Here is a 23215-nt window from a genome sequence, read left to right on the forward strand (position 1 = left end):
GAGTGCCAGGGACAACACTACAACTGTCACCCAAGCACTGTACCCCCTCCATGTGCCCCTGGGGAGGGGTCCAGGCACTGCCCCCTGCCCTGACCCAGCCTAGTAGCACTGGGTGCAGAGTACCCCCCTGCCCACAGCTGCACCCCAGGTGCCTGCAGTGCCGCGGGGGCATTTGGGTCCCAAGAGCTTGCCAGGGCTCGGCTCACGCCAGCTGGAGCGTCCCCCCCCACGGCGGGCACCCGCCAGCCCCGGTGCCACTGGCTGGGGATGCAGGGACAAACGACGCGAGACACAACTCGGACAGTTGTGCAGCTGCTGCTGCTCCTTTAGTGTGAGAGAGGCACAATGGCACGCAGTAAGGCACGGGCACTGGCATGCTCCCCTGGCACGCTGACCTGCTGAGGGCTGCCGGTCCCCCCGAGAGCAGCACGTCCCCCAGCGCCCAATGGGTGCAGTCTTTGGTCCTAGCAGCATCCCTGGGCCTGCACGGGGGGTGGCTGAGATGGGGAGCATGTGGCGGACCCTGCTCCTGCCAGGCACTGTCCCAGTGTAGGGCCAGGTAGGCATGGGGTGTAGTGTTCAACAGGCTGGGGGGGGGCCCCACGGGGGGAGCAGCAATGCAGGGGGGGCTGCTGCAGTGCCGAGCAGGCAGGCACGGGAACTGCCTGCACCCTGGGGCTGGACTGCCCAGCTGTGGCCACCCCCAAAGGGGCTGGGGCCCACCCTGCCTCCCCAAAACACTTCCCTCCCCTGCCCCAAGCTGCTGCCGGTTGCATGAAACCCCTGTGCAAAATCAGCATCAAGGCGCCTGCCCGTTCCGTGGGGACAGACGGACAGCAGCAGGGCAGTGGGGTGACCCTGGGTGAGGTCTAAGTGCTATTTGGGGCTGCTGCAGCACAGAGGTACCCCGTTTCATCCTTGGCATGGTTTTTCCTCTATTAATCCCTCCCAGTGCCAGGGCAGAGGCTGGAGGCGAGAGCTAGATGAGGCCACGTGGTCCCCGTGCCCACAGCACCGGTGGCAGGGGGTACCTGGTCTATTGCTCCCAGCACCCCATTCCCTGGCAGGGGACCATCCCAGGGGCACCCACTGCAGTGTCCCCCGGGAGAGGGGTGCACAGCACCCGCCTCGGCCCCCTGCAGTGCCTCAGGCCGGCGGGGAGTGGGTTAAGGACCTGCTGGCCAGGGCCATTGTTTTGGACACAATGGAGAGGAAGAGGATGCCGGGGGCCAAAATTCCTCCAGCTCCCACCGGACAGATGGACAGAGCTGGACAAATGACGGAGGATGAGGATGGTTTAACCCTTCCAGGTGCTGCGTGAGGATGCCCCAGGGCAGCTGGGGGGTTGCTTAAGGCACATGGTGCAGCACCAGGCAGTGGTGTCCAGGACAAGGTGGAGGGACCCCTGCAGGCACAGAAAGACCCGAGGGGGGTGGCAGGATGCGTCCATCTGATCCCGCTGGGCCACAGGGTGCCTCTGTGGCACAACCCTCCCTGCCAGCACCTGGACTGGCACCCCCTCCCCTGCTCAGTAAACTGGAAAAATAAATAAGGCAGGGGGTGGAAGACGGACAGACACAGGGAGAGTCCCCGAGGGGCCAGATCCGCTTTGGCAGCAAGCTGGGGTCACGGCCAGGGTCCCGGGGGAGGCTGGGCAGGGGGCTAGCAGCCCTTGGGGGCCTGGCCAAGGCTCTCGCGCAGGCACCGGAGCTGCTCCTGGCCCAGCTTGATCTTCTCCTCCAGCTCCCGCTGCTCAGCAATGAGGGCCGACTTCATCTTGACGAAGTGCTGGTAGTCCTGGAGGTGCTCGGCGGGCAGGTACCGTGCCACCATGGCGCCCACCGCCTCCTCCCGCCGCCCCACGTGCTCCTTCAGCTCCTTGGCATCCTCCAGCTGTGCCACCAGCAGCCGCTGCTTCTCCCGCAGGGCCACCTGTGGGCGAGACAGGCGACGCTGGCCGCGGGTCCTACACCCCTATGCCCCGTGGGTGCCCCCCTGTCCCATGCCCACCTTGTCCTCAGCAGGGGCGTGCGGCCCCAGGCTGCCCAGGGCGGTCTCCACCCGAGCCAGGCGCCCCGAGAGGGAGAGCAGGAGGTTGACCACCTTGTCCAGGTCACCCACGAAGAGGCGGTACTTGTCGAACTCCCCCGGGGTGCAGAGGGCTTGCAGGCGGGCAGCCACGTCCTCGCCCAGTGCCCCGTTGGCGCTGATGTCCTCCTGCAGCCCCCGCTGTGCCTCCCGCAGCACCGCCAGCTTGCGGCTCAGGCTCTCGATCAGCTGCAGCTGCCGGAGGGAAGGGGTCAGGGGCGACTGGGGCCACCCCCTGTTGGGACCAGGGCACTGGCACACGGGTGCAGTGGTGCCACGCTGCACTGGGTCCCACAGACCGCAAGCATCTAGCAATGCCCCTGGTTCCCATGAGCTACCAGCAATGCACCCAGTCCCCGCAAGCACCCAGCAATGCCCCCAGTCCCTATGAGCATCCGGGAATGTCCCAGTCCCTGCAAGCACCAAGCAATGCCCCTGGTCCCTGTGAGCATCCGGCAATGCCCCCAGTTCCCATGAGCATCCAGTGATGCCCCTGGTCCCCATGAGCACCCGGTGACACTCCCAGGGCCCGCAAGCACCCAACAATGCCCCTGGTCCTCGCAGGCATCTGGCAATGTCCCAGCCCCTGTGAGCATCCAGCAGTGCCCCTGGTCCCTGTGAGCACCTGGCGATGCCCCTAGTTCCCGCAAGCAACCAATGATGCCCCGGTCCCCGTGAGCATCCGGCAGTGCCCCCGGTCCCCGCGAGCACCTGGCGATGGCAGTGGGAAACCCCAAGGGCATCGTCCCCAGCAGCACCTGCTTTACCTTCTTTTCTACCAGCTCACGGTCCACCTCCTCCTCCTCATCCTCCGAGCTCCCTTCCACCACCTCCGGCAGCTCCTTCACCTTGCCGAGCGGCTCGGCTTTGCCCGCTGCCGCGCCGTAATACACCGGGTAGGAGGTGGAGCTGGCATTGCTCCCGGGGGGCGGCGAGATGGGCTCGAAGCCCTGCCTGCAGGGACAGGGGCTCAGCGCCGGGGGCGGCGGGGTGCAGCCTGTCCTCGGCACGGTGCCCGGTGCCGCGCCAGCCCTACCTGTCCTGCGCCAGGGCCTCCAGGCGCCAGTCCTGCTGGAAACGCTCCCGCCAGGCCTGCCGCTCCCCCGCCACCAGCAGCTCACCCATCACCTCGGTGGCGGTGCCGAGGGGGGCCGAGGGGGCCAGGATACCAGCCAGGGAGTGGTCCCTGCCCGCCACGTCCCACAGCAGCTCCTCCGAGTCCATGCGGCGGGGCTGGGGCCGGCCCCCCTGGCAGCTCGCCCCCTCCGCTGCCCCGGGGCTGGGCTTGGGTGCCTCCGGGGTGGCGGGGCCGGGGCCACCATGCAGGGGCAGAGAGCACTCACCCACCCCGCGGGGGCCGGCCCAGCCCCGCTCCTGGTTCCGGCTGAGCCTTTGGGGCTGCTCCTCCATTTCCCAGGGGTGCTTCGCCTTCGGCCGCTCCTCCCCGGCCCCCGCCGCCCTGCCGACACCCACCCGGGGGCACCCACGTCAGCTCCCTTGCCCACGCGTGGGGGACGGGGACATGCAGAGCCGTACCCACCCCAGGGAAAGAGGTCAGGGACACCCCCCACCCCAAGAAAACCCCACAGCCCGCCCCAAGGGGTGGACTGGGATGCTCCGACACAGGGATCAAAGGGCCACACGGCCCCAAAAGCCACCCCATGCCCAGGCTGTGCCTGCAGCCCCGCTCCCACCCCCACGCCGCGGCGGCACTTGCCTGCAGATCTCGGCACTGCCAGCATCAGGCTCGGGCGTCCTGCGGAGCGATCCAGGGGGCTCGGGTCGGGGCCAGGCGCCCGGCGGGGCGGGGGGGCGAGCGGCGTGCCCCCGGGACCGGCCCCCCTGCTCCCCGGTGAGGCTCTGCGACCGCTCGCGCACAGCCTCAGCGATGCTGCGGGTCGGCACCGGGGCAGCGGTGAAGGCAGAGCCGTGCCCAGAACCATCTGGCAGGCGCTGGGACATCCGACGCTGCCTGTACTTCTCCCAGTTGGGGGGAGGTGGGCGGGGAGGTGGGGGGCCCTTCTTCTTGGGGATGCCGGGGGGGTCCAGCTTGGCACGGAGAAGGTCTCTCCGGTCGCGGCCCCGGGGGCTGGCAGGCTCCAGGTTGAGGTGGCTCTCGGAGAAGGCTCTGCCCCGCAGCGGGCGGTGCAGGGGGTCTGGAGGGCTCTCGGGGGAGCGGGCCAGGCGGTCGCCATCCCATGAGAGGTCGTGCGTGGACGTGGCCCGGTAGCAGGGCGGCCACTCCGGCTCGGCGCTCTCAAAGCAGGGGTGGAAGGGGCCAAGCCTTGGGAAGCCCAGTTGGTAGTGGGAGAGCTCGCTGGGGAGAGAAGGGGGCACCCATCCCCCCCAGACAGTCATCCCCCCGGCAGCTCATGCCCACCCTTGCCTCAGTTTCTCCAGCTAGAGTCACCCAGCCCTGCTGGTGGGGGAAGCCCGGGCTCTCCTAGTGCCCCCACGTCGGGCACAGTCCCCCGGAGACGGGTAAGGAGGGACCCCCCAGCCATGGGCACCTCCTCGCACGCCCGGGCCCTGCTTGCCCAAGCTGGCAAGTGTCCCCGCTTCGCAGGGCACAGCGCGGCTGTGGCCGGGGTGTTACGGGAGGCACTTTGTACATCACCAACCAAAATCACAGCGGTCCCCATGCCTCACTGGCAGAGATCTCCGCCAAGTGGCATGCACATCCTGGCACCCCAGCACCCAGCGTGGGCTCACCTGATGGACTGGCTGGCTTTCCTGGTTATCGTCGGTGGTTCCCACTCATCCAGAGGAAATTCCTGTGTGGGGGAAGGAGAGGGAGTGTGAAAGTGGGGTCAGCATCCCCCTCTCCAGCACCCCCCGACCCATCCCTGTCCAGGTGCAGTAGGCATGCAGGGGGTCTGCTGGGGCCCCCCGTGGGCACAGTACCCTCCACCCCAACCCAGGGTCATGCGTCAGGGGTGCGGGGTGGTGCCAGTGCTGCTCCCCAGCACAGTCCCAGGGGGCTCACTCACCGGGGCGAAAGCTCTCCGGGGGGGCCAGGCGTCGCTCTCCTCCCGCCCGGGGCGGGGGGCCGGGCAGCAGCAGTCGGGGCAGCGCACCCAGGGCTGGGGGTGGCAGCGGCAGGCGTGGCCGCGGGGCAGCGGTGGGGGGCACAGGTCCCCCCCGCAGTAGCGGCAGGGCTCGGGGCGCAGGGGAACCCCATAGGGGTAGGAGAAGCCCCGCAGGTACTCCAGCTCCCCCGGCCTCCCCAACGGCTTGTAGCAGGGGGGCTGCTCCCGGCAGCACTCGGCGTAGGGGCCGGCCGAGCCAGGGCGGCCGGGTGAAGGGGGGCCATAGGGCTGGTCCACGGAGAGGCGGCGGGTGTCCCGGCGCTCAGGGCCGGGGGGCTGGAAGGCACTGGGATCACCCGCCGGGGGCTTGCTGTGCCGGGGCGGCACCGGCCGGCTGCTCTCCTCAAAGAACCGGCGGCGGTCGGCGAAGGGCAGGAGGACGGCCTCATCGCTGCCCCGTGGCGGGGAGCTGGGGGCCGCCGGCCCCTGGCCGTAGCCCTCCAGCTCACCAGGGCTGGGTGAGCGCTGCGGCTGCAGCTTGCACTCCGGGGACCAGCGCCAGTGACCCCGGCCCGTTGGCACCGCCCGCTCGGGGGACGGGGGCCCTTTGGGGACCGGCAGCGGGTCAGGGGTGGGGATGCCCCGGTCCCCCGAGTGGCCGGGTTTCCTGCTGTCCTCGCTCGGTGTGGGGCTGAGATGCTCGGCCGGGGCACGGGGTCTGTCCGCCGGCACGCTGCCCTCAGGGGGCTCCTCTGCCTCCTCCACCGGCTCCTCACCAGGCGGCGGGGCGCTGGGACCCCGGCTCTTCTGCAGCTGGGCCTTGCGCCGCTGGATCTCGTTGCGCAGGCTGGTGGCGAAGCGGTCACTGCGGCGGCGCATCTGAGCGGAGCGGTGGGGAGGACCCCCAGCCCGCCGGCCACCCACCCGGCTCTCCTCCTCCACTGGCCCCTCGGTGCCGCGTGCCGGGCTGGCCCCCCGCCCATCCTGCCCGCAGGCTCGCTGCAGCTCGGGGCAGCAGTGGCAGGGCGGCAGGCGGCAGCACGGCTCCGGGCAGAGCGGGGGGTCCTGGGCAGCCCCTGCGGCCCCCGGCCGGCTGTCCTCAGGGTGCAGCGGGGAGAGGGTCCAGCGGTGCCCATCAGGGGCCGGCGAGGCTCGCCCGCTGCCGGTGCCCACCTGGAGGGAGCGGAGCTGGGAGGCCAGCAGCTGCTCGGGAGCACTGTGCCGGTGCGGCGCGTGACCCTTGAGGGGGGACAGCAATGGGTTGTCACCTGCTGCCGTGGCATTTGGCACTCGGTGCACACCGCCATCCGGGTACAGCCGGTCGCCAGGCTTCGTGCTCTCCCCCAGGAGCGGCTCAGCTGGGCACCGGTCCGGGTGGGAGCTCAGCATGTAATACTGGTCGGTGGAGAGACGGTCCTTCGTGGGGTACGGCGCCGGCGTCCTCCCGCCTGCCGCCTCCCCCTCCCCGTCCCGCTGGCAGAGGAAGGTGTCGGAGATCCACCGGCCCTTGGCGTGCAGCATGTCTGCTGACACCGACGCCCGGCGCCTGTCCCCTCCGCCAGCCGGGGCTGCCCGCAGGCTGTCCCTCCTGACGGGGGGCTGGGGTGGCACAGGTGCTCGCCAGGCCTCGGGGTACCGGCTGGCGGGCGGCTCAGCCCCTGTGGTCAGGTAGCGCCCGTCGGGGGGCTTGCAGGGGCCTTGGAGGCTGGAGTCGACGGAGGCAGCCTCCTCGGGGCGGAGGGAGAGGGCGCAGTCGGAGGCGATGGAGCTGGCAGAGAAGGAGCTGTAGGCTGAGTCCCGCTTGCTGTGGTACATGCCCTGGTCAACGGGTGAGGGGTCCCCTTCATAGTAGGCCTGGCCGGGCTGGTCCAGGCTCTCCATGCTCCCGATGGAGCTGCTCCGGTCGGTGCTGCAGTGCCGGGACAGCGGGTTCCACTGCAGGGACAGCTCGCTGCCGCCCGGCCCCACGCCGGCATTAGGGGCGCCTGCCGCCCCCCACCCAGCTCCCCGCCAGCCCCTCCAATGGGCACGAGATCCCGGGGACCCACCACCCCACCGCCACATACAGCCCCTCCAGGACAGGGGGGCACAGGCCGGCACAGCCCCAACCTGCCCTTCACCCCCAGGTTTGGGGGCAGCACCAAGGCTGCCCCGGTGCTGGCAGGGGGAGCAGGCACGGGGACACAGGGCGTGCGTGGCTCCGGCCACTCGGGACCTGCCCGCTCTGGCAGGGGGGCACTGGGACTCGGCAGCTCCTGGCCGGCTCCGGCAGAGCCACCGCCCCTTCCTGCCTGGAGCCGGCGAGTAAACAGGCAGGGGAAAGGGCAGCGCAGCGGCAGGACGCGGGGGGATGCCCAACAGCGGCGTGGGGCAAGCAAGCGAGCACCCACCCTGCACCCCCCCTGCTCCGACCCAAGCGGGTGCCCCGTCCGCCCCCTCCCCTCGCGTGGTCCCATGGGTGCCCCCGGGGGTGGGTCGGGGGTCTCACCTGACATCACACCCCGAGGGCCAGGAGAGGCTGAAGGCGTCAGCGGGGCAGTGCATGGCGGGGGCGTCGGGGCGGCTTTCGGCAAGCTTGGCCACGTGCCAGGAATGGGGCCGGAGGACGGGCACGCTCCTCCTGCCAAGAGCAACAGCGGGAGAGGACAAGAATGGGGAGGAAGCCGGGCCGAGGAACCGGGGCTGAAGTCACTTCCTACGGGGCTTCCTGTCCTCCCCAGGCCAGCGCCCGCCCGAGGGGGACGGTGGCGAGGAGGGTCCAGCCCTGCCAGCACCGGTGCTGGGCAGGGGGATCCCACAGTTCCCCCCGCTGCCAGGGCTCCCCTGCCTGCAGCGTCCCTGCTGCCGGCATCAACAGGGGACCGAGGACGTGGCCCCAGCACAGCCCACAGGCAATGCCCCGGCAGGGCGAGGGTCCCTGCCGGGACTGGACCAGCTCCGCGGGCACACCCTGGGGCCACATCTGTGTCCCCACCGCAAGCCTGACCTTCCCCCCTTGTTCCTCAGTCCCTCAGCATCTACAGCAAGCACCGGCCACATCACGTCCCCAGGGAGGGGTCCCATACCAGGCCCCGTCCCACCCCCTGTGCCAGGCAGCTGTGGGGGTCTCCAGTCCCCACAGCGCACGCAGGCAGCAGTGTCCAGTGCCACCGCACAGACATGTGGGCAGATGCCACCTCCTGTACCCCCCAAGTGCCCGGTGCTGCCCCAGCATCTGCCGGGTGGGCAGGGGGGGTGGCAGGGACGAGCTGCGGGGTCAGCGCAGGGGTCCCTCCCCCCCCCAGAGCCCCCAAACTCACCATGGATGATGCTGAGCCCCGGCACAGCCCCGTGGCACCCCCTGCCCTGCGGGCAGTGCCCTGTGCCACCCTGGCCCCTGGGTGCCGCTGGAGCTGGAGCCCGGTCGGGATGCAGCCGGGGAGTGGATGCGGGTCGGGGGAGGGGGACGACTGCGGGGCCCGGCCCTGCCTCTCCTTCCTTTCCCAGGCAGGCAGCAGGCAGGCAGGCAGGAAGGGAGAGGAGCGGCCACGCTCGAGGATACCGCCCAGCAAGGGGGTGGCGAGCCCGCCACGCTGCCCCGGCTCTGCTGGTGGCACACCGGGCTGGGGAACCCCCACCCCGTCCCAGCATGGGGCACCTCCAGACTGGAGATAGGGGCACCGCCAGGCTCCCGCCAGTCCCCTGGGCAGGTGATGCCCCCCAGGCCCTGGCACCACCAGCCCCCCTGCCCCCCACCCGCAGCGCTGCCAACCTGCGGACGATCATCTTCAGGGTGCGGTAGGAGCCCTTGATGAGGATCAGGGCCTCCTGGCGGGACCCGTACAGCGGCGTCCCGCTGATGTTCACCAGCTCGTCGCCCGGCTGCAGCCGGCGGGACAGCGCGGCCTTGCCCCCGTCCTCCACCTGGGCGACAGAGAGGGGCGTCAGGGCGGGCACGGCCCCCCAGAACACCCCGGGGGGTGCGCCGCTGCCGCTGAGTGCCAGGGGAGAAAGAGGCTTCAGAAAGGGGGTGCCTGCGCCCCAGGCACCGCGGAGGGATCTGCGGCGCCGGGCTTCCCCCCTGCCCCGGTCACATGAATTTCTGAGCAAGGAAAGGGCATCGGGGAGGGGGGGAGAACAAAAATGTCCCGTCCCAGCAGATTCCCCCGCGGGCGCGGGCAGCACAAGGGCCCTTTGTCCGGCGCGGATGCCAGCCCCTTGCCACTGCTCCCAGCCCCACGTCAGCCCTGCCTGGGCATCTGCGGTTATTGCGATGCCCGAAGGATGCCATCACGCCGTGTGTGCCCAGGGGAGCCAACAGCAGGGGAAGTGCCGAGCTGTGCCCGGCCCTGGCACGCGCCTACCCCATCTTGGCAGCCACGGCCGAAATGAGCCTGGTACCCCGTACCGCCACGGCTTGGAGGACACAGGGCCGTGGTGCTGCCGGCACAGAGGGGCCCCAGCCCATCCCCTCTGCCCCAGCAGGTAGGTGCAGCGCGGGCAGCCCTGGGATGAGCAGCGCCCAGCCGGGGCAGGCAGAGCGCCCAGTGCTGGCACTGATTTCTGCCCATCCTGCCGCTCCCCATGGCCGGGGATCGCCATGCCCAGCCCCTCACACCGCAGGGCTGGCAAGCGAGCCCGGCTGCTGGGCTGCATGGTGGCAGTGGCATGGGGCATGCAGGCACATGGGGCAGGACCAGGGGTGCCCCGTGCCCCCGTGCCCTGCGTGGATGTGGAGCCTGACCTGGCCGGAGCCTACAGCCGCCCACAGGGTGACGGGCAGAGCTGGCCTGGCCCTGTGCCAGGGCTCCTGCACCCACCCTGCCCACGGGCTCCTCATCCTGTCCTGCCGCTCCCGGCCCAGCAGAGAAATGAGCTCTGCCCACAGAGCCCGCAGCGCCATCTCCGCAGCCCAGCCTGGGCGGCAGCCTCGCCCCAGCACCGGCGGCACCCGCGGCTCCCCAGCAGGTCAGCCACCACGCACATGCCCCGGGGCACCCCTTCCCAGCCCTGGTGTCGGGCAGGGCTCAGGGGGCATCCCCTCCCTGTGGGCAACATGGCACCTGGGGAGCCAGGCAGGGGCAGCCAGGCCTCCTGCCCGGGCCGGCACTGCCCCGTGGCTCTGCCTGGCACGGCTGTGCCCAGCGCCCCACAGCTCTCCCATTTTTTCAGGAACCTGGGGATTGCAATGCCATGCCCAGGCCGGGCACAGCCTGATGCGCTTGCCTGTGTGGGCAGGCTGCCCTCCCACCCAGGAGTCAGCTGTGGGGCTGTCTTCCTGGCAGGGGGCCCCAGCTGCCTGCAAGGGCTCCCAGTCCCACCATGCACTCGCTGGAGCACCCAGGTTTAACCCCTGCCACGCTGCCGCCCACCACCAGGCAGCTCCGGCAGAGCAGGCAGGCAGGGCAGGCTGCACCATCACCCCAGTCCTCTGCCCGGCCACGTGCCCACCCTGTCTTGCCTGCCCCGGCCACAGGGCTGAGTCAGCGGTGACGGGTCCCCCCCTCAGTGCAGGACACCGCCGGGGCTGCATCCGCGTCTGGGCCACTGCATGCGCCGGGACGGACACGGCTCAGCCCTGGCATCGCTCACCAGGAGCTAAATCTGGCACAAACAGCCCCTTGTTCTGCCTTCGCCACCAGTGAACTCAGCGCTGGCAGCCAAACCCTGCCGTCTGCTGCCCTGCCTGGCTGGGCCAGCCCCGGGCACTTCCCCGACACCACCCCTGGTGTTCACTCTGGGCCCTAATGGTGGGCACCAGCTGGTTCACAGGACTATCTGCCTGTCCCAGGAGAGACTTGTCTTAGAAAGTGTCACAGCCACGGCAGTGCCCGAGCTGTGCCCACCCTGCCCCACGCAGACCTCCCTCCTTGCCCCTGACGTGCCCGGGGGGGCCCATGCCAGGGGGCACTCAGCAGCCCCATGGAGGGCCCGGAGCCCACGCCAGCCCCACCGTGGGACTCTGCCACAGGAAGGGATCCTGCCCATAGCGGGCTCAGAGGCCAAACTGTCTCACCGAGCACCGGGACCCCCTTCCCCTTTCCGGCCCGGGACCCGGGGCCCCCTGCGCCACAGGCGGGGGCTGCCCCCTCCCCGCACGGGCCGTCACGCACACACCTCGGCCGGCCACAGCGGCGGAGCGGGCGCCCCGGGGGACCCTCCCCTGAATGCACAGAGCACTGGAACAAGCCCCCTTTGTCTGCAGAGCACACGCGGCAGCGGCGGCCCGGCCGGGGGAGCGCGGCGGACGGCACCCCCCGGCCCGCAAGGACCCCCCCCCCTCTATTCTCAGCAGCGGTGGGGAACATCCCGCGGCCCGCCCCATCCCCTCCTCCAGCAGCCGGCGGACCCACCGGGACCCACTGCCCCGAGGCCCGGCGGCCCAGCAGCGAGTCGGGGGCGGGCAGCGGCCCCCCCCCCCCCCCCGGCCCCGGCAGGGCCCCGGCTCCCGCCCGCCGGCGGTGCCACCCCAGGGCGCAGGGCAGGGACCGGAGCCACTTTTCCAGCTCCCCCAGCCAGACCACGCTGCCCGCGTCCCGGCACAGGGCGTGGAGGGCCCCGGGGGGGCAGCCAGCCCGGCTCGGGGCAGGGAGGCAGCCCCGGGGCCGCGGCACAGCCCGGCCCGCCAGCACCCTTGCCCCGGCAGGACGGTGGCACCGGGCGGGCAGGCAGCCAAACCAGCCCGGTGACAGGGGCTGGGCCGGGCTCCGCGGGGGGACGGGGTGCTGGGGCACCCCCGGCTGCTGCCCGGCTCCCAGCAGGATTCCGAGGAGGGCGATGCCCCGGCGGGGCCACGGGAATCGGTGACCCCCTGCCTAGCGGGACGTCGCGGCCGTGGGGCCCCACCCTGGCTCTCCCCGCTCCCGGCTGCGGAAGGGACCGGGGCGGCCGGGCCCTGCGCCTCCCCCGCTCGGCACCGCACCCCGACAGCAGCCCCCCCGTCCCGGGCACGGCCCTGCCCAAGCGTTTCGGGGGTGCCGGGACGGGACGGGGCGGACGCCGGTCCCCCCCCCCCCGTGGCCCCCAACGACCCCGCAGAGCCCGCTCCCGGGGGTGCCCGCGGGCGCGGCACCCAGGGGTGGGCACGCGAAGGGAGGCTGCCCCCCCGCCTCGGCTGCGCCCCGCGGGACGGGACCGGGGGGAACGGGGGACGGGGGGGGACGTGGGGGCCGCCCCCGCCGCCAGCCCAACGGATGTGCCGGAGGAATTTCTTCCTGCCGCCGGGCCTGGGCTGTCCCTCCGCCCCCTCGGCCACCACGGCCCCCGCTCCCGCTCTGCCCCGCGGCTCGGGGTGGCGGATCGCGCGGGGACGTGGGTGCGGGTGACCGCCACGGCCCCGCCCCGCCCCGCCGCGCCGGGACACGCGATCCCACGGCCGGGGCTCCCCGCGCCCCCAGCGCCGCCGCGCATCGGGTGTCCCCCCCTGTCCCGCGCCCCGCCACGGGCCGGAGGCCCCTCGCGGGGGCGATGCCGCGGACCCCACGCGGGACCGCGTCCGGCGGCGCCTACCTTGGAGACGATGAGGGGCTCGCCGTGCTCCAGCCCGCCGCGCAGCGTGAAGCCCCAGGGCGCGCCCCCCTGCAGCTGCACATGCACGTACTGGGGGGCGCCGGGCCGGCCCTCGGCCCGCTCCATGGCCGCTACCGCCCCATCCCGGCCCGGCCCGGCCCGGCCCGGCCCCGCACCGCGGAGGAAATGACACCCCCGCCCGCCCGGGCTGAGCGGCGCGGAGCCGAGCGGCGGGGCGGGGCCGGCCCGGCACCGGGGCTGCTCCGCCGCCGCCAATGAGGCGCGGGGGGACGGCGGCGATCGGCTCGGCTCGGCTCGGCACGGCACGGCTCGGCACGGCACGGCACGGCACGGCACGGCTCGGCTCGGCTCGGCTCGGCACGGCACGGCACGGCTCGGCACGGCACGGCACGGCTCGGCACGGCACGGCTCGGCTCGGCACGGCACGGCACGGCACGGCACGGCTCGGCTCGGCTCGGCTCGGCTCGGCACGGCACGGCACGGCACGGCTCGGCTCGGCTCGGCTCGGCACGGCACGGCACGGCTCGGCTCGGCACGGCACGGCACGGCTCGGCTCGGCTCGGCTCGGCTCGGCTCGGCTCGGCTCGGCACGGCACGGCTCGGCACGGCACGGCACGGCTCGGCTCGGCACAGCTCAGCTTGGCACGGCTCAGCTTGGCTGGGCATGGCACGGCTCTGCTCAGCACGGCATGGCACAGCTCAGCTTGGCATGGCTCAGCTTGGCTGGGCACAGCACATCTCGGCTCAGCGCAGCATGGCATGGCTCAGCACGGCATGGCACAGCCTGGCTTGGCACGGCTCGGCTCAGCCCAGTTCAGCACAGCCACGGCACAGCTCAGCTCGGTACGGCTTGGCTCAGCTCAGCACGCCATGGCACGGCTCAGCACAGCCCATGGCACAGGTTGCCGTGGCTCAGCTCGTGGCATGGCTCAGCATACAATGGCACAGCACGGCACCGTTGCTACTCAGCTCAGCTTGGCTTGACATAGCACGGCTCAGCCCAGGGACCTGCACTGAGCTGCTTGGCTCAGTTTGGCATGGCCCAGCCAGCATGGTTCGACTCAGTCTGGCTCAGCCCAGCATGGCATGACATGGAGGGCTGGCACAGTTCAGTTCAGCACAGCACGGCACAGGACAGCTCAGCCCGGCACAATTTGGCTCAGCTCAGCATGGGATGGCTGGCCCAGCATGGCTCGGCCCGGCATGGTTCAGTGCAGCTCATCTGGGTTGGCACGTTCTGGCTCGGCTTAGCATGCCACGACAGAGGGCTGGCACAGTTCAGTTTGGTACAGCATGGCACGGCCAGGGGCCTGAACTGGTTTGGCTCCTCTTGCCCTGGCCTGGTTTCGTTCAGTGCAGTTCAGCTTGGGTTGACATGGACAAGCAGAGCTGGCACGGTTTGGCTCAGCACAGCTGGCCTGGCCTGGCTTAGCTTGGCCTGGCACGGTTCAGCACAGCACGACCCAGTTTAGCCCAGCACAGTATGGTGCCGCCAGAGACCAGCACCATTAGGGCCAGCTCGGCACAGCTCAGCCTGGCATGGCACGGCTTGGCTCGGCTTGGCACAGCTCAGCCCAGCGCAGCGGCGCAGTGTGGCCGGCAGTTTGGCAGTGCTCACGCAGGTGCGAGGGAGTGCCTGCTCGAGCGGCAGTGGGGTGATGCAGCACCCGCCACAGCTCCCCAGTGTAGAAGGCTCCCCACGGCACCCCGCCCCGGCAATCACGCTGGCGCCCTGAGCCCTGCTGCCTGCGGGCGAGCACGTGCTGCCGGCTCCTGTCTGGCCTGCCCGTTCCGGCCCCCACCCTGTCCTGCCAGGCACCCCGGGGCGTGCGTGGCAGTATGGCCATGCTTCACCTCCGCCTTTCCCCCACCAGGTCCAGGAGGGGCTGCTGTGCCCCTTTGGGGAAACTGAGGCAGGGGAAGGAGGCGGCGGGCGGCAGCTGGGGGCGGTGGGAGTGGATCGGCGCTGGTTCCCAGGGGAGCCCAGGAGTCCCGCTCCTCCCCTTCCCGCCCGGGGCCCCGGCTCTTACTCATCTCCTTCCCAGACAGCGCAGCCGGCCCGGAAAGCTCTGCCCTGCCAGCAATGCCTGCGGCCCCTGGCTGCCTGCAGGCTGGGCGGCGCAGCACCACATCCCGGGAGGGTGGGCTTGCTGTGCCGGGCTGGCAAGCTACCCCCCAGGGTTGCTCAGCCCTGGCGCAGGAAGGGTCCCTCGAGTTTTTCTTGGCAGCCCCCGTCCACTGGCGCCTGTCTTGAACCCTGCCTGTGCCCTGCCCAGCCCGGCTGCAGGCAGCCCAGTACGTGTGCCCTGTCCTTGTGCCCAGGGGTCCCAGGGCACAGGGACGGGGCGGTCCCCAGGCTGTTTGTGGTGCTGGAGCCCACCCAGCAGCGATGCACGGCCCCCCTCACACGGCCTTGACATGTCCACCCGACTCTCCTGTTCTCCCCCACGGCCTTGCTGCCCCCCTTGCCGTGCCCCCCACTCATGGCCGATTCCTGCCATGCCCGGACTTTCCCAGCCTCCGCTGGGCTCGGCTGCCCCCGTGCCCTTTCCCAAATGAGTAACCAGGGCTGCCTGGCCAGGCGTGAGGGCTCTGCGCCCTGGCTCGTCACGTGGCCCCACACTCCATTAAGCACCGCATCCCCCCCCGCCCCGGCACCCCCCCACATGGCCCCCCCCGCCTTTACCGCTGTGCTTGGCTGGCACCAGGAAGGGTGGGCAGCACCCAGGGGAAGGTAGGCACCAACACATCCCCCAGCTCCCCCCACATCCCTGTGCCAGCCCCAGTGGTTCCCAACCAGAGTGTCCACCCCACCCGGCCCCCTCCACCCCGGCAGGAGAGCAGCAGTGTCCGATGGGGCTGGGCACTGCGACAGGCGCTCTGCCAGGGGCATGGGCCACGGGTGCCCGCACCCTGCTCTGTGGTGCACCCACAGAGCCTGCCTCGGGCAAGCACCATGGAGCCACCGAGTGGCACCGGGGCTGGAGGGCAATGTCCCATGTAAGGGCAATGCCTCAAATGACCCGTGCCAGCGAGAGGGTGGGCATCACTCTCGCAACCCCTCGGCCTTGGGCAGGTGCTAGCAGAAAGACCTCGGAGCTGGGATGGCCAAGCCCGGCAAAGCTGCGGGCATGGTGATGCCCACAGCGTGGGTACCACCGGCTGACCCGGCTGTGCTCAGCGCTGCTGGACTCTGGGTCACTCTGCCCACCCACGTGCCTCAGTGCCACGGTCCCTGGGCTTGATGCCCATCTCTCAGCTGGGGAAAGTGAGGCACTGGGCAGCCTGGCTGTGCCGCAGGGCCGGTCTGGGAGCACACCCCCAGGCTCTGTGCCTGCCCTCGCAGCGCGTACCAGCTTGCAGCAATGGGCACGAAGGTGCCGAGCCCGCTGCCGGAGAGGCGGCACGGAGCGGGGGGGAGCTGGAGGGGCTCTCAGGGCAGCGAAGCACCCCGCTGGGCTCCAGCCCCGCTCCCCTGGGACCCTGGGAGCTCCTGGCCCTTTAAACCCTGATTGGGGCCATGCCTTTAAAACGGGCCCCGGGGGCCGGGACTTCTTATGCTGCAGGAGGAGGCCGGCCAGGAGCAGGTGGGCTGAGCGAGCTGGTCCTCCCCACCCACCCCACCTCACCTCCCCTCCACCCCACTCCCCCACCCCGGCACTTTTACAGCCCCTGTAGCCAGGCTCCTGTCAGGCTGGCTTTGCCCCTGGTCTGGGTTTTAGTCTGGAATTTGCACCCCTTTTTGCATACAGACCCCCTGCACCTTTCTGTTCCTGTGCCAAGCTGAAGCAGCTGGCATGGTTGTCCTGGCTTGATAACAGCTGGCAGCACCTTGGGGTCTCCTTTTGCTGGTGCCCACGACCAGCTCTGCCTCTCTGGGGGGGAGAAGCATGACTGCAGGCTCCCACTAATCCTGCTGCCGGCCAGCCCTACCTTGCCCCGCTCACCCACCCCACCCCCACCTATCATGGCTTTGCTCCATCCCTTCACCAGCCTCCTCCTCCTCCTCGCTATGCCCCTTTCCCGGGCTGCAAATCAGTCCCTGCTGCCCCCCGGCTCCCTGCCTGCGGTCCCCCCCCTGCCCCTCCTGCAGGCCCTGCAAGTGCAGGCACCAGGCAGCTGGGGCTGGCGAGCAGGGCCAGCAAGCGGGCAGCCCCTGCGCTACATGCTGGACCTGTACCGGCGTGCCGCCGACCGCGAAGGACGACCCCGCCACGGCCGCAGCCTGGACACCAACACCGTCCGCCTGGTCCAGGCCAGTTCCCACGGGGGTCAGCCCTGGGCAGGTAAGGAGTAGGCGGGCACCAAAGGCAGTACAGGGGCTTAGCAGAGGTAGTGGGGTGGGCTTGAGCTCTGGGGGGGGTCTCTGCCTGCCTCCTTCCCCTTCTTCACAGTGTCCCAGCCAGGGCTGGCATGTTCTGTGCCCTGTGGGGCTGCCCTTGGCTGTGGTGTCCCCCTTGGCAGGGGGTCCAGGCTCTCCCTGCTGCAGGGGTGAGATGGGCAAGGGCATCGCTGGCCCCACGTGCCCTTCTCCCCTTCCCATCCTGCCCGATGCTGTGCCAGGCCAGAGGTGTTGGTGCAGAGGATGGGAATTGTTGCAGCCGCTCTTTGCCCTTCACCTCACCGGTGAGCTGCGGCACACGGCTGCTGTTTGCTGAGGCTCCTTCCTCGTACTGGGGCACCTGGCTGCTGTGGGCTTTGAGGGTGGTGATGCCACGGGCTCCACTGCGCTGTGCAGGGCTGCGGCAGCACCCTGGGAGAAGGCTGTGCTGGCGTGGTGCCTGCTGTGCTATACTGGGGGGCACTGACCACTGCTTCCCCGCAGGTCGCTGGTACATGCAGCCCCTCACCTACCGCCTGGAGGGCCAGCCTGAGGCCGAGCACCTCCTCCGAGCCACTGTGGTCTACCTGCCCAGCCTCCCGTTGGCCCGTGGTCGTCTCCTCTGCGCCCTGGAGCTGGTGGCCACCAGCAAGGCACCCGGGGTGCTGCTCAGCCCTGCTGCCCACCCCCGCCATGGCTGGGCCGAAGCGGACGTCACCCCTTACCTGATGCCGGGGAATGGCAGCGCGGGGAGCCTGGCGCTGCGGCATGTCTGTGTGCGTGCCGGCCGGGCGGGGGGCCGCGATGCCCCAGTGGCCCCCAGCCACCCCTTCCTCCTCCTCTACCTCAATGACACCCGGGCTGGGCTGGCACCTCCGGCGGCAGAGCCCCACCGGCACCGGCGTGACACGGGGACGCTGGCCCACGACCTGCCTGGCTACCTGCGGGAGCAGGGAGGGGAGAAGAGTGACTGCTCCTTGCGCCCCTTCCCAGTCAGCTTCGCCCAGCTGGGCTGGGACCACTGGATCATCGCTCCCCACCGCTACAACCCGCGCTACTGCAAGGGCGCCTGTCCCCGCCTGCTCCGCTACGACTACCATGCGCCCAACCATGCCGTGGTGCAGAGCTTCGTCCATCAGCTGGTGGATGCCAACGTGCCCTGGCCCTCCTGCGTTCCCTACCGGTACAGCCCCATCAGCGTCCTCATGATCGAGCGCGACGGCAGCATCCTCTACAAGGAGTACGAGAACATGATCGCAGAGTCCTGCACCTGCCGGTAACGCCTGCTGCCCTGGCACATCGCCCCCAGGCTCTGCCTGTCCCTGCTGGATCCGGACTTTAGGGTTTGTCTTGCTCTGCCTGGGGCGGGCTTGTCCCCCCTCCCCGCGCGGCACTGCTCTGTGGGAAGGTTTTACAATGGCAGTTTTATGTAAAGTGTAGGTTTTTAAAGGCAGGAGCCTGTGCTAGGGCGGTTGCCCTGTGGCATCTGTCCTTCCTGCAGCCCCACGGCCGCTGCCTGTTTTTGGGGGTGGGGGGGCTTGGCCTGATGCTCCCAGAGAAGAGCTGGGTCCCTGGTCTGGAGCACGAAGCTCTTAAAAGGTGGCTGGGGTCTTCTGGTGGAGCCAGGGCAGGGAGGGTGAGCGGTCCAGGTGTCCCTGTGCTTGGCACCAAGCTGGTGCCGTCAGTATCCGGCGCAACCCTGCCCGTGGGATTCCTTCCCAGCTCACATGCACTCCATCCTGTCTAGTCCCAGCTGTGGTGGCATCTCACTGGGCTGGGAATTGGGCTGGGGGGGGGAAGCCCCTCTCCTCCCCTGCAGTTCTGCTCTGGGGGGCTGTGAAAACTGGAGGGACCTGAGCTGCCAGCTCTGCTCCCAGTGCTGGGGTCCAGGCAGCTGCCTGTGCTGGGCTCTGCCCGCTGCTGCCTCTGCCACCCCTGTCCTTCACCTTCTTGGCTTGCCCTCTAGCAGGGCTCGGGTCTCACCCTATTCCAGGGGTCAGACCCCTGTCGTGGTGTCCCTCTGCCTTCTCGCACCCTTGTTGTCCTAAGGGGCTTGGGCTCTGCTGGGCTCCCGGCCTGTCCCCTTTCCCAGAGGGGTCGGTCCCACTCCCAGCTCCCCTGCCGCCTGGCTTTCCTCTATTTATTGCTGACTGTGTAAATAAACTGATGGATTTTGCTAAAGACCATTTTGGTCTGTTCTTACTCTGTCCCTGGGGTGCAGCGGGTGCCCCGCGGGACAGGCTGGCATAGACTATGTCACTGTGCAGCTACCCTTGTGCTTGCACTGGAGAGGGTGGGTGCTGCTCCCTCCTGTGTGCAGGGGGTAAATCCCAGCTGGTTCAAGCAGGAGCTGGGAGAAGAGGCTCCCCTGGAGCACAGACCTGGCCTGGCGCGGGGGGGACACCAGATGTGGCTGCAGGCAGCTGCCTCGGTGGGGCTGGGGACAAGAGATGTCCCACATCCCTCTATATGGGGCAGCTCCTGGGGGACCATGGGGGGGCCAATGAGCTGGGTCTCCCCAGGCTGTCTGTCACCGCAGCCAAGGCATTTGGCTGCCAGGGCTATTTTGGGAAGGTGTCTGCAGGCAAACCTGCCTGTTCCTGGGTGCAATGCCCTGTGTTTGCAAAGCTGGGGCAAAGTTCCGCTTTGAGCAGTGAGGCATGGGTGGCAGCTGTAATCCTTGTCCCCAGTGCTTGGTGGCAGGGCCACCTGCCAATTGGGTACTGCCACTGCCTCTGCATCCTCAGCTCATGGCTCTTGCCAGGGTCTCATCTCTCGCATGGCCTCCAGCCCCATCTGTTATTGCTGGTCCAAGCTCCATGGGGATGTTTCAGCACTTCTTCCCTCCTGTGGGTGTTTGCTGTGGGGCAGGGTGCTGCCAGCACCCATCCCTCCCCTACCCCAAAGTTTCTCCCCTATCCTGGCAGAGTGAGAGGCCACAGAGCCCCAGGCTCCTCTCCTGCCCCTTGTCCCCAGCTGGCTCCATCCTGGACACCTCCAGCCAGGAGGCTGTGGGAGAGGAATGTCTTCTGCTTTTTTGGAAGCTCACAGACCTGACCCCAGAGGGAAGATTTTTCCCTTGTCAATCATTAAGCGTGTGGTGTTGACTCATCCAGGCAAGTGATGATGAAAGGCATAGGAGCTGGGCATGCTCCCAGCCCTGGGCACCACTGGATGCCAGTGCCTGGTGCTGCCCCTAGCAGGGACCCGCACCCTGGCCTGCTGCAGGCACCCCTTGGACCTGCTGGGTGCCTGGAGACGGATGGGCACTGGAGTTTGCCTGTCCCAGCCCTGTATCCTTGTACACACTGTGCTGGTGGGCTCTTGTGCCTGTTGGGCTGGACCCCTTCCTGGGGTACCCCCAGGCACTGAGGGGCTGCCCCAGCAGCGTGATCTCCTCTGCACTGGTGGCAGGGTAGGTGCTGCCAAAGGGACGGAGGAGCAGCAGTTCAGGGAAAGAGCTGCTGTCCCCAGCTGACCCTGGCACTGTGCCTGCATCAGCGCCGGGGCTGCCAGGGAGAGTCGGGTGGAGGGTGCAGGGCCCCCAGCCTGGTGCACCTCGGGGGTGGCTTTTCCTGGGGGTCCCACAGCCATGCAAACCCCTTGGGCACAGCCTCGCACCCCATCTGTGCCAGCCCTCTGGGGAGTACCAGGAGCCCTGGCTATGGGGACGTGCCCCCACCCCATGCTCTGGCAGGTGTCTTGCCTGTGAGGCTGCTGCCTGCGCTGGGGGCTGCACCGGGCCCCTGCTCTCCCCCAGGCCAGGCAGCACATCCCTGCCCCACTCCCAGCCCCTTCTCCTGCCCCAAACCTCACGCTGGGGTTTTGCTCTGTCTCAACCGGGTCCCCATTCGCCACCCCCTCCTGCTGCCCAACCCGAGCAGGCACTGCCACCTTGCACGCCCCATCCTCTGGGGTGACACCAGGCGGGGGGGGATGACCTGCCCCGCATGCCCTAGCAGCGTTGGGGCAAAACTGGGCCAGGCACGGCACGGGGGCAGCGGGTGTGGAGCTCACCCAGCTGTGGAGCGCAGCTGCCCCCCAGGCACCCTGCTGGGGGCTGTAGCTGGAGGCAGATGGTGATGCCCAGGCACCGGATGCCTCGTGGGTGCCCCGTGGGTGCCCCAGAGAGGCGCTGGCAGCCCCCAGCCGGGGGGGAGGGGGGTGACAAGGGGCTGTCCCACTGCCCGGGGCCACTCAAATATTTGTGCAGGGCTGTGACCGGGGAGGAGCAGTGCCCAGTGGAGGCACCGGACGGCTGGAGTTGGCGGCACCATGGCAGCCTCAGCCCCCGTCGCGCCGGGCACTGGCCGAGGTGGCAGGGCCAGCGGGGCCCCCCCTGCCCCCCTGGGCACCTCCACTGGCCTGGCGCTGCTCCTCTCCCTCCTCTTGCTTCTCCCCAGCTCCCTCCAGGTGGGTCCGGGCACAGGGGGTGGGCGCTGGGGGCTGGGGGGCTCAGCACCCCCCTCCCTGCCCCGTCCACCCCTCTGGGTGCTGCAGGCGCCCCGGGGGGTGGGGGGGCACACGGCCCCCCGGCTGCCCCGCATGACGCCCTTCTGGAGGATGGTGGGCAGCAGACCCCTGGGTGCCCACTGCCGGCATGGCCTTGAGTGCGTCACCAGGGCCTGCAGGTGAGCGGGGACCCCTGCCCGTCCCCCGCATCACCCCCTGCCCAGCCTAGCCTGCGTCCCTGGGACCCCGCATGTATCTCCACCCCCACAGTGTCTCCAGGCCTGGGACCCCCCCATGTACCCCGATGTCCCTGTGGGGCCCCACAAGTACCCCAACCCCACCAGCCTCCTCAGCTTTGGGATTTCTCCACCCTGGGACACCCCACCCCTACGTCACACCCTGCTGCCCTCAGCCCAGGGACCTCCTGTGCACCCCAGTCCCAGTGCCCCCAGTGCCAGTGCCCCCAGCCTAGGCACCCCGCCATGGCCGAGCCCCAGCAGCACCCAGCTTTGCCCCCCACCCTAGGTGCCCCCAGCCCGGGGATGCCCCCCTCCAGGGACCCTGGCATAGCGCTCATGGCTGCTCTGCCCCACAGGGCCGGGCACTGTGCCCCACCACAGTATGAGTGCTGACAGCCACCGACAACCCCAGGAAAGCCCAACCTGCACCGGGACCACTGGAGACCAGGGCGCGCCGTGCGCTCGCTGCCGGGACAGGACTCCTCAGCAGCTGCGTGCCCCGCGGGGCTGGGCTGGGGAAGGACTGTGCCCCCGAGCCCCCCGGGGCAACGCTGCGGCTCAGATGCTCTGTGCAGGCAATAAACCCGCTGCCCCCCTGCCAGCGTCCAGCAGCTTCCTGCCCCTGCCCGCCTGTGCAAAGACAGGTTACACGGGCACCAGGGCCACGTGCGCCCCAGGATGGCACAGGGTGGCACGTGGCAGCCACGGGCTCCTGCCTCTCGCCCGATGGGTGCTGAGTCCGCCACAGCACCCGCTTGGACCCCACCTGCCCAAATGGGTCCCTGGGGTGAGGGGTGCTGGGGTCCTCAGGAGCCCACCGCACCCGCACGCTGCCGGTGCGCCTGTGTGTGTGTGTGTGAGCATTTGTGTGTATGCATGCATGTCTGCCTGCGCCTATGCACGTAGGTGTATATACATGCCTGTGCCTATGTGTGTGTGTACATGTGTGTGTGCGTGTGCATGTGATTATGTATGTGCATGGGAAGTATCTGTGTGTGCTTGTGTGTATATATATCTATGCATGTATAGATGTGTGTGTGTATATGTGGGTATGTATCTGTGTGTATACATGTGGGTGCATGTATTCCTGTCTCTGTGTGTATATGTGTGTGTGCCTGTATGTGCCACATGTGTATGTGTGTATGTGTGTGCTGTGCACACATGGAAATGTAAGAGTGTGTATGCACAGGTGTGTACACGTGTGCATGGATGCATGTGTGCACACGTGGGTCTGCCTGTGCACATGTGCCCGTGCAGGTGTGGGGGGGTGTGTGTGCGCGCGTGCATACCTGTATGTGTGCACGTCCGAGCCTGTCTGTGCCTTTGTGTGTGTGTGTCCACACCTATGCACATGTCCATGTCTCTGTCCATATGCATGTCTCTGCGTCTGTCCATGCACCCACACTAGCATGCGTGTCCGTGTGTCCATCCGTATGCACACACTGGCACACGTGTCTGTGTGTCTGTCTGTACAATCCCACACCGGTACGCGTGTCCGTGTGTCCGTCCATAGGAGCACACCGGTGCGCGTGTCCGTCCGTACACGCCCACGCGTGGCCGCATTGTCCGCCCGCAGC

At 69.5% G+C, this 23215-nt stretch overlaps 2 protein-coding genes across 2 annotated transcripts; one reads left to right on the forward strand and one right to left on the reverse strand.

Moving 5' to 3' along the window:
- Positions 1-305: 305 nt before the first annotated feature.
- Positions 306-12731, reverse strand: SHROOM4 (shroom family member 4). Its single transcript, XM_050901975.1, is given in 12 exon segments — positions 306-1932; positions 2011-2283; positions 2856-3042; positions 3125-3547; positions 3806-4405; positions 4801-4862; positions 5079-7026; positions 7606-7737; positions 8417-8517; positions 8519-8594; positions 8869-9020; positions 12606-12731. Coding segments are annotated over 12 exon segments (4350 nt in total). The 3' UTR covers positions 306-1662.
- A 3530-nt stretch (positions 12732-16261) lies between these two features.
- On the forward strand, positions 16262-18473 carry BMP15 (bone morphogenetic protein 15). Its single transcript, XM_050901877.1, has 2 exons — positions 16262-16912; positions 17452-18473. The coding sequence occupies exons 1-2, from the start codon at positions 16594-16596 to the stop codon at positions 18225-18227; spliced, it is 1095 nt and encodes a 364-aa protein (XP_050757834.1). The 5' UTR covers positions 16262-16593; the 3' UTR covers positions 18228-18473.
- The last annotated feature ends 4742 nt before the right edge of the window (positions 18474-23215 follow it).

This window comes from Gymnogyps californianus, chromosome 9, assembly GCF_018139145.2.
Source record: "Gymnogyps californianus isolate 813 chromosome 9, ASM1813914v2, whole genome shotgun sequence".
Taxonomy (NCBI): Eukaryota; Metazoa; Chordata; class Aves; order Accipitriformes; family Cathartidae; genus Gymnogyps; species Gymnogyps californianus.

Bases quoted from the DNA above. Each gene is read 5' to 3' on its own strand.
- BMP15 (XM_050901877.1), top strand. From the start codon at position 16,594: ATGGCTTTGCTCCATCCCTTCACCAGCCTCCTCCTCCTCCTCGCTATG. The intron at 16,913-17,451 runs GTAAGGAGTAGG...GCTTCCCCGCAG, and splicing joins CGGGGGTCAGCCCTGGGCAG to GTCGCTGGTACATGCAGCCC.